The sequence below is a fragment of the Cyphomyrmex costatus genome, unplaced genomic scaffold (assembly GCF_001594065.2).
Source record: "Cyphomyrmex costatus isolate MS0001 unplaced genomic scaffold, Ccosl1.0 scaffold461, whole genome shotgun sequence".
In the NCBI taxonomy this organism is placed as follows: domain Eukaryota; kingdom Metazoa; phylum Arthropoda; class Insecta; order Hymenoptera; family Formicidae; genus Cyphomyrmex; species Cyphomyrmex costatus.
Genome location: NW_017278868.1, coordinates 1 through 9,400, shown reverse-complemented (window position 1 = coordinate 9,400; position 9,400 = coordinate 1). Strand labels below are relative to the sequence as shown.

At 32.0% G+C, this 9,400-nt stretch overlaps 1 protein-coding gene across 2 annotated transcripts; it reads right to left on the bottom strand.

Moving 5' to 3' along the window:
• Positions 1–4,897: 4,897 nt before the first annotated feature.
• Positions 4,898–8,616, bottom strand: FeCH (ferrochelatase, mitochondrial). Of its 2 annotated transcripts, none has more exons than XM_018544719.1 (9): positions 8,539–8,616; positions 7,331–7,396; positions 6,712–6,910; positions 6,402–6,623; positions 6,198–6,299; positions 5,646–5,811; positions 5,461–5,568; positions 5,194–5,358; positions 4,898–5,122 (listed from the first exon to the last, which is right to left on the bottom strand). In XM_018544719.1, exons 2-9 carry the CDS (start codon positions 7,368–7,370, stop codon positions 4,925–4,927), a joined length of 1,200 nt encoding a protein of 399 aa, XP_018400221.1. In that variant the 5' UTR covers positions 7,371–7,396; positions 8,539–8,616; the 3' UTR covers positions 4,898–4,924. The 2 variants fall into 2 exon arrangements, with proteins under 2 accessions (XP_018400221.1, XP_018400220.1); XM_018544718.1 differs by lacking the exon at positions 8,539–8,616 and adding an exon at positions 7,622–7,689.
• Between the last annotated feature and the right edge of the window lie 784 nt (positions 8,617–9,400).

Genomic DNA, 9,400 nt, shown 5'->3' with positions numbered 1-9,400 from the left:
CGTGCTGCGTCCCATTTATGTCACTTTAACGTTCGAGTGCTTACGAGAGATTGTCTAACGAAGGGCAACGTCGAAACATGAAATTTGAAAGTTGCCGTTACCGCAATCAATCGAAACGCGGAGAACGGCTATCGTGTCACATATAATGAGAGAGATAAATAATATAAATAATATTTAATGAGAGAGATAAAGTCGTAGCAAACACGTGCCGACACGCTTGCGACGGATATTACCGCGAGGAACAACGACCTGATCTGTCACGCTCGACCAGATTCCTTTCGGCAAGGTGAAAACTCGTTCAATGCAGACGGAAAATAAAGAAATACGATTGGCGGACGAGAGAAATATTATCGCGAAGATCAGAGAGACGATTTGTAAGACACAAAATCGTACAACATGTATATACGCGCGTGGGTGACGAAAGGAGAAAACGAGAAGTGAACACTGAGAGCGCGAAACGCAGGAGTGAGTGGAAAGAGGTTAGAATCGTCCGCTGCGGTGCACGTTAACGCGCATAACAACACTTACCTCGTGTGCTCGTGGATGTCGGTGATCGCAGGGTCGATGCTCGAACATCCCACTGGCAGGACCCAGGACGGCGCACATCGCGAGGAGGACGACGAGCGGCGACACGCCGGTGCCGTGGCGCATCTTCAACCGCACTCGGGCCGCCATCACGGACAACGCGCTCGATCGCGAAGCATGACACATACTGAGCGCGCCCGCCGGCGCCGCGCATTTATATGGTCGGTGCCGGCGCGGCGGCGAGCAGCGCCGCGCGACTCACGTTCGATACCCGGAGCGCAGCGACGACGGCAGGGGTGGTGGTGGGGCTGGTGGTAGTGGTAGCGGAGGCGGCACTCCGACGACGGCGGCGGCGGCGACAACGACGCTGTCGCTGGGATAAACCCCTCGTCGTAAAGAACCTGCGAAGAAATCGAAGAGCTTGTTGTTACTGAGGCAAATTTAATGCTGACGCTTCATGTTCATTTTTAACGCTAAAATGTGTTTCTTTTTCGTCTTTCCCGATCCTCTCTGTGCAGGGTTGGGACGGTATCCCATCCGTCTACATGAAATAAGTAGTAAAAATTGACAAAAGTCAATTTTAATTAAATTGATCAAGTGTCAATTTTAATCATGTGACCTGTTTTGATCTTTAATGAACCTTTAAAGAACGCCGCGGTTTCTTTGACAGAAGAAATCGGCTTCTGTCAAGATAACTAAATTTTTGACATACATCACAGAGAAAAGGTTTTTTTAAGTCAAACAAATTTATACGTTGGAATAGTCCAACCAAATAAATGTTTAAATTAAGAATGTGATTATTTCCACTAAAACTAAATCTTCTTGACTAAACAAAATATGTTTCATTTAAAATTAAATTTGTTTCAATGAAACAACTATAAATAGAACTCTCGAGTTCAAACAAATCTTTTTCTCTATGTGTGATTGCTTTTTACGCTGATTATATGTAATAAGTCCCAATGAGCGTGACCTCAAAAAAGCACAACTTTTATGGTTACTAATTAATAACTTATACATTATAATAGGGATTTAATAATATAGTTATTATAATAGAGATTATTAAAAATCTATTAGTTTATCTTGTTTAGACTAAGCTCTTAGATTTTTGCTTTGCTAAGATCAGAAAAAAGCTGGAAAGATTAAAAAAGTATGAAAAATACAATTTCTATAAAATACATAATTTTAAGCAATTTAGTGCTTCGTAATTTCATAATCATCTTTTCTAAGGTCACACATTGAGAGTTTTGATCGGAATCACAAAAGCACGTATTAAAAATTTAGTCAATTTGACAGAAGCCGATTTCCTTATAAGACGAATACGGAGATTAATGCAATAGCGCTTTTATTTGCTCTTTAACGATGAATGTGGTTATACTAATGGGAGTTACTGTCTTTCACACTTCTGTCGAAGCAAAAAGATGTTAATGTGTTTGCCTAAAGTTAAAGTATTTAAATAGTAAAAATTAAGTGTTACGTATTTGTATCTTATAATATGTACGTTTGAATGTGACCCGTTCATATATAATATCATCATTACAAGAAATATAAAGCAAAAAGTCATTTGCGTATGAAATGTAGAATGTGCTTTAACTGTATGCTTTTCATTTCGAAACGAAATACTACCATTTGCGGTACTCGCTTCATTTTTATTTACATGATTTATTTATCATGGATTTAAGTTTCCACGATGAAGAAACTACCGGCGAATAAATCGTAATGTCAAATTTCCTATCTTTTTTACTTCATCATTATTAATGTAACAAGTATGACACATATTTCACATTTATTCGTTCATTTAGACATCCTTACGATGATTAAAAAACGATTTAAATTATAATTATTCTTTTTAATAATCAGATGTGCAATATATATATATATATATATATTTTACATCTATATGTAACATATATGTATATACATATATGAACAGAATTTTCATTAAAAATATTGAACATACCCCTTCTTCGATAAACAATTAAATAAAGTTAACCTTAGAACAAATATACTACATATAATATATTGATCTTTAGAATAAACATTTTTCTATCATAAAATATCTATTCGAATTAATCTAGTCTGAATAAAATCAAAATTTTTATGTAGACGTAGAATTTATTATTTTATGATTGAGCTGATGCTTTTCATTTATAATCTTGTTAGTATTTACAATCGATATTTATAATTTTTATATTTGAGACTGTCTTAAGTATAGTTACAGGCTCAGTGATCATAAATCGATCACTGAGCCATATTATCTGAACATTACTTAAAACGGTCTTGATATAAGAATAGATTATTACGAATTTCTATAATACTTTAATATGAAATAGTTATTATGAAATAACATATACATAGATGCTAAAAAAATCACTCAATTGAGGAAACTTGCTAATATCGCGTTAAATATATATATTTCGAAAGATTAATTTATTTTATACTATTTAAAATAATATTAACATGATATTAATTTGCTTTCTTTTCTATCCATAATCAACAATTAAAATGAAATAATAATAATATAGCCCATTTTTTGTTAAATTAATGAAATAATAATAATCACTGATAATTAACTGATCCTTTGATGTTTACTATCTATTTATTTGTGATAGCTGTAGTTAGGGGGATCTTGATACAACAAGAAATTTAATCTTATTACATCATGATTGAAAAGAGATCAAAACATTTTTTCTTGTATCCATTACCAATCGTATTTGATGTTTACATTTCGAAGTGCAGGGAAAATGAGAATGTTTTTTTATTAAAAATCTGATATTCGATATTTATGGGAATGATTTATACCGAACGTATTTAAATAAATGTATTATAATGTGTGTGTGTTTCGGATGATAACACAAAATAAAAGAAATTAAATGAATAAATAGATTAATTCAAGAAATTATTTACAACAAAAACTTGAAAATTTAAACAATTAAAAAAAATTAGTAAATTCCATTTTAAGCATGTTGAAATCCATTGTAATAATCTCTAATTGATTTAGTTTAGTATATTAAGTACTTCGCAAAAAAAAAGGAGTCTGAATGAGAGTCTAAATGTCTTCTTTATAGACATATTTAATTAGACTGTATCAAAATTACGTTAAAGAGGTCAAAATAATATTATTAGTGATAATATATCTTTTGCTGTATACAAAACGACAAGGTTGACAAAGCCTCGAGTGAAGAGTCAATCTTGAGATCTTGAGCTATAATATACAATAAAATTTATCTTTTTACGTCTAAATGCTCATCTTTAACCACCGCACAGAAAAAGAGTTCTTATAAATAATACAAATAATCAATCATAACAATATTCTCTTTCATCGATAATTTTATTATGATTAATGGAACTAATAATCATCGAAACGGTTTTAAATAAAAATCGAAAAATTATTTAAATTATTCATTTAAACAAAAATATTTAATCTCACACCTTATTTCAAAAGGAATAGTTGTCATATTTATTATAATTATTCTCTCGAATTCGTTCAAAATTTCAAGCGTTATAAATTGACAAAATTTCAACAATAAAATTAAAGTTTCATCAATAAAATCTATATGTGTAAATGCAAAAAAAGTTGTGCAGGACCAAACATATAAAATGTTCACAAAATCATAAACATCTTATAAGCAGCAACTATGTGGCTAAAGAAACTTATTGAACTTGATATGTAAAATACAGTAATTTTCTTGTATAGCAATAATAGGATTATTATGGTCTTATCTATCAAGCTTGACATATGCAGTAATTTTCTTGTGTGGCAATAATAGAATTATTACGGTCTGATTGTCGCAATGTTTTTGCAAGACAAAGTCAGTAAGCAAGCAAAGGAGAAGCGTAACATCGAGATCATTGATTCTACACCTGATGTACGATTGTAATTTTTATCTCGTTGAAAAAGTAAAATGCATCGAACACGCAAATTCGAACAGAGCATATCAAACAATCAAAAAATTAAAACTATATCATTGACAAACGCTAGATACTGTATTTACTTAAAAGCCAATAATACATCAATTATTCTGGATTATATCGAGAGCGAAGAGATAGATGAGAACTTTTTAGTAGTATCCATAAAAAAAAAACAAATATTTTGTTAACACACAAAAACCTGCCTTAGCAAATTAAATTCTAAGAGAATTTTCCGAAGGATTTACGCGAAATGAAAAAAGTATTTCTTAATTTATTCAATATTATTACACAGTTTCCATATATAATGTATCTAAATATAATACATATTTATATTCAATTAGATCTGTTTCATTTTTGCTCAATTATTAATAAACCATTATATAACATTGCGTATAATTAATACAGCAAATCATACAAATAATTATTATTCATACTTAAACATAATATAGTATTTATGGTTATGATTTCGCGCACGTGATAACAAATATCATTAATTTTTACAGATTTCAGCGTACCATTTTTTGCTAGCAACGCAATTTAAATTTACACAATGCGGACATCGTGTTAAAAATTTAGGATTTACAGATTGTTTTGATCTAAGATGAGACACAACAATATCCGTCAAAGCGTCAATAAAAATAGGATGATCATTAGGCGCGGCAGCTCTTCGTATCGTCTCGATACCAAGCTAGAAAAATTAAACATAAAATATTCTTCGTTTATCGTATTAAACAGTAAGTAGACTGCAGTATTTCTTACTTCTTCGGCAAGTTCTTGACAATATTCTATATCCAATTCGTGAAGAGTTTCAATATGCTCATTTACAAATGCAATTGGTACCAGAATAAAATTTTTCTTGCCCTGTTTAACGTAACCCTTCAACGCTTCATCAGTAAAAGGTCCTAACCATGATGTAGGTCCAACCTAAATATATATATACTCCATAATACATTTGCTAAACGCAAAACATTCTGTAAGCTATTTGAAGTTTGCTAAATTTTAAGCAGCATATACATTTATGTATACCTTTGATTGCCATACCAAACTGTATGGATTACAGTAATTTAATTCTTGCATTACTAATGCAACTGTGGCTCCAACTTCTGCGGGATAAGAATCTCCTCTGTTTACAACCTAAAATAATTGCAGGAAGACAAATCAGACTAATCTCTTAAGTGATTACATAAAACGCATTAATCCATAGTAACAACCTGCAATGGTAAAGAATGAGCTGAAAATAAAATTATCACATCGTCTCTTTTTTCGCTAGGAAATTGTGCAAGTTCCTCTTTAATTCTTTCGACAAATGTTTTTACAAGAAGTGGGTGCGTAGCCCATCTATCGATTATGCTCCATTTCATGCCATTTGGTGACTCTCTGCAAAACAATTTTAACTTGTTTCGTGCAATGTGTATGCATTTTAACATATTCTATTTTCTATTTATTCTTATTTATTATATTCTACATTGAAACAATAGGCAATGACTTAATTTAATGTAAATATTTTCTATGTGTACAGCAAACATACGTATGAAATAATATTGTACATGAAATATTTGCAGCATCTCCAATTTAACAAATGTGCCTATAATAAATATGTAAAAAATAAATAACAAAATATGTGAAAAATAAATAACAAAACCAAAAATACGAATAAATAAAGAGGACATAATGAATTAATCTCGGAATTGATTATTCACATCAATCTATAATTAATGAGTATTTTATTTGTGCTAAAAGTGGAAATATTATATTATAATCACCTAGTTTTGTAATAATTGTATATGGCATTAAAACTAGAACCTGAAGTTGAACAACTGTATTGAGGATATTGAGAAAAAAGTACAGTATGTTGTACTCCATCGCTGAAAAAGAAAAGCACAACTCATTCAAATTATCTTCATCTTTCTACAATCATGTTTACATGTTTAGATTGTATTACACCTAAGAAAATATGATAACCGTACTTGCGTATCCTCTCGAGGGTATTTTCTGTGAGAGGATCTGCGTATCGAAAGGCAACATAATACTTATGAGGTGCGGTTTCAGGCGAAATTTTATTCAGTTTTTTGCATAAAAGTTCGCCCTGTTTATTTGTCCATCGCAGAATTGGTGATCCGCCACCAATCTCAGAATACTTTTTTTGTACTTCTGGAGTACGACGTTTGGCTATCCAAGGACCTAATTTACTGCAACATATTCCTATAAAAGACATCTCACTTACATAATACTTGCTTTTGTATCAAGTATATAAATTTTATAAAATTAGATTAAAACCTTTGAACTGGAAGTTGAATCATATCACGATCAGTCATTATTCTTAATAAATACTCATGGACTTGATCAATATTGGTAGGACCACCCATATTTAACATTAATATACCAGTTTTTGGCTTTATATTGTCTTTCTCTACCAGATTTGCAGCAACAGAAGAATAGCACCTTGCTACAGCAGAAAGTTTCGTGCATTGTCGTCCTATACAAAATTATATTATAATTACTCTTATTGATGTTTATTTAATCACTATATAAAACAAAATTTTGAAGAAAAATTAAAATCACAAATATGAAACCGAACATAAGACTCCGCTTGACCAACCAGAAAATACAAACCACAAAAATAGAATTTTTTTTTCCATGAAATGTATAGATTTCATAAATATAAAATTTATTACGTTAAAAAAGCTCGTGAGTAAAACGTAATTAATATTACATGCCATTTTAAACAGTAAGGTATATTCTAAACTCAATACTAACATGATTAATAAATTTCTAAACACTGTACACGATAAAAAAAAACAATTTATCACTAACATTCTGTTATTGTTGTTCGATGAGATCACACTTTAGTATTTCTAGAATATAGTTCGAAATATCAAAGTCCAAAATGACTTACCGAAACATAACAGGTTCATAAACAGATTGTTAATGCTCATGTCTAAATAGCACTTAATAATCCAGACTGAAAAATTAAAAATTACAACGTAGAGTTATCGAACGTAATAATAATTGTGCTCTATCACGATGACACATTGATAGTAAAGTGTATATATTGTTAGATAACATCACGTTTGATCGTCACGATTAGGTTAGGTTCGACGTAATACATGAATAATCGCGAGTGAATAAAAATTGTATAAACAGGTACGGTATATCAGATCAAAATTTCTAATTCTACAAAATTTACCTTCTCAAATAAATAACGACAGTTTCAGCAAATATAGAAATCCTTTGAACAAAATAGTTAAACGTAAGTATTCGATTTTTCTTTTACATATTTATTGCACAATCGTACTGATATTATATTATACGATATTCAATGCATCTTTCGCCAAACAGAAATTTTTAAAGTAAATTCTTGAAGTAAATTCACGAAAAAAAAATTCTTTTGCAACGTAGAGAAATCTTCGGAAATTAGCACTTTCCTTGCATTTAGCATTGCGACTACCAGATAGCGCTATAAACATCTGCACCAGCCAACACGTAAAAATATATCAGTAGAATACAATACAACAATGTCAGGAATATTTAGATAGTAGTAGTAGAAGAAAATAAACATAACTTCTTTTCTTTCTCGTTTTGACAAAATCTTATATTTTTAGTAAGTTTTTTTTTCATTAAAAATCTAGAAGAGTACATCCTAATTTTTATTCATATCACATATTTTGCTTCAATCATGGTGTTTTTAACAAACACATATTTTATTTATTTACTAACAGAACAACGTGCACTTGTCGCCAAGAATATCTAAACAGTGCTACCACCTGGTCGTAAAATTTCGGACCGACGACGTCCTACGTTTCACGATTTTATTAAACCGGTTTATGAAATGAGTACCTACTTGCGAAACTAGCCTATCTGATTCGTAATTAATTCGCTGTTTTATGATAAAGCAATTTCACTGATCGATCGCGATCGCTCGATTTTTAATTTAGTACCGTCCGAGCAGATCTCGTGCCCTGCGATTTGAGATCACGACTGAATCAGCACTGTCATACCTAGATGTCAGACTTCAGTGAACCACCGTGGAGGAATGACAGAGCGAACGAGCGAGGAGTTAACATCGTCGGAGCTGGGGACTCTAGAATTGTAAACAACACGTACCGTAACTGCGCGACACCCGTTGTGCATCACTCGCCGCTTTTCTTGTTCCTCTATTTGTCCGCTTTTGCCGCAGCTGGGAGTCCGTGTACGCGCAGGAGCTCGACAACTTCCACGATCACGGCGATGTAGGCGAGATATGGTTCGGCGCGGTCAACACGCGCAAAGTCGTACGGTAAGCGAAAAGCCGAGAAGACCGGCGCGCGAACACGCGTCTCGTAACGCACCGCGAGTAAATAGCACCACGGTCCACGGAAAATCGATGGGCTTTCCCGCGGAAAAACGAAAACAGCCGCGACACAAACGAGAGAGACCGTTCCCCGCGCGGCACTGCTGGCGACATCTGCGAGACCGTGGCTCGTTCTTTCCGTCGATAACGTTTCGGCCTCCTGGCGACGGTCTCGTGATAGGTTTTTCTACTATACAGATAATTTTTAGCTAGATTTGTTGTATATAGAAATAATAAATTTTATTTGTTTATATCAATTGTACGGTCTTCAAAAAATTTTAGGATTTGTTAGAAATTAATAAACTTATAAGATTATTAAGTATAATTTTTTTTTTCTTTCTAGTATTAATACTAAAACTACCGACGATTGATTTATCTCTATTTCTACTATTTAAGTATATTATACTATTTTAACATCTAGATAGATTTAAAAAAGAATGATAAAAGGAAAATAAATTGATCAATTTAATTATTTATATATTACAATATAGCACTATTAAAAATTTAAATAATTTTTACAATAATAATTTTGAAAGATTACAAGCAGTCATTTTGATTGCTTTGATCATTCTAGTATTAATAAATATGTTATACATTTAAAAGTACTGAATATTTAACGTCTGTGAAGCTAGCCCC

What these genes read in the sequence shown, in the direction of transcription:
- FeCH (XM_018544719.1), bottom strand. Translation starts at nt 7,370, where the DNA reads ATGAGCATTAACAATCTGTTTATGAACCTGTTATGTTTCG. An exon ending in GTTTGGTATGGCAATCAAAG is followed by an intron (nt 5,359 to 5,460) that starts GTATACATAAAT and finishes ATATATATTTAG; the next exon opens with GTTGGACCTACATCATGGTT. An exon ending in GTCAAGAACTTGCCGAAGAA is followed by an intron (nt 5,123 to 5,193) that starts GTAAGAAATACT and finishes TAATTTTTCTAG; the next exon opens with CTTGGTATCGAGACGATACG.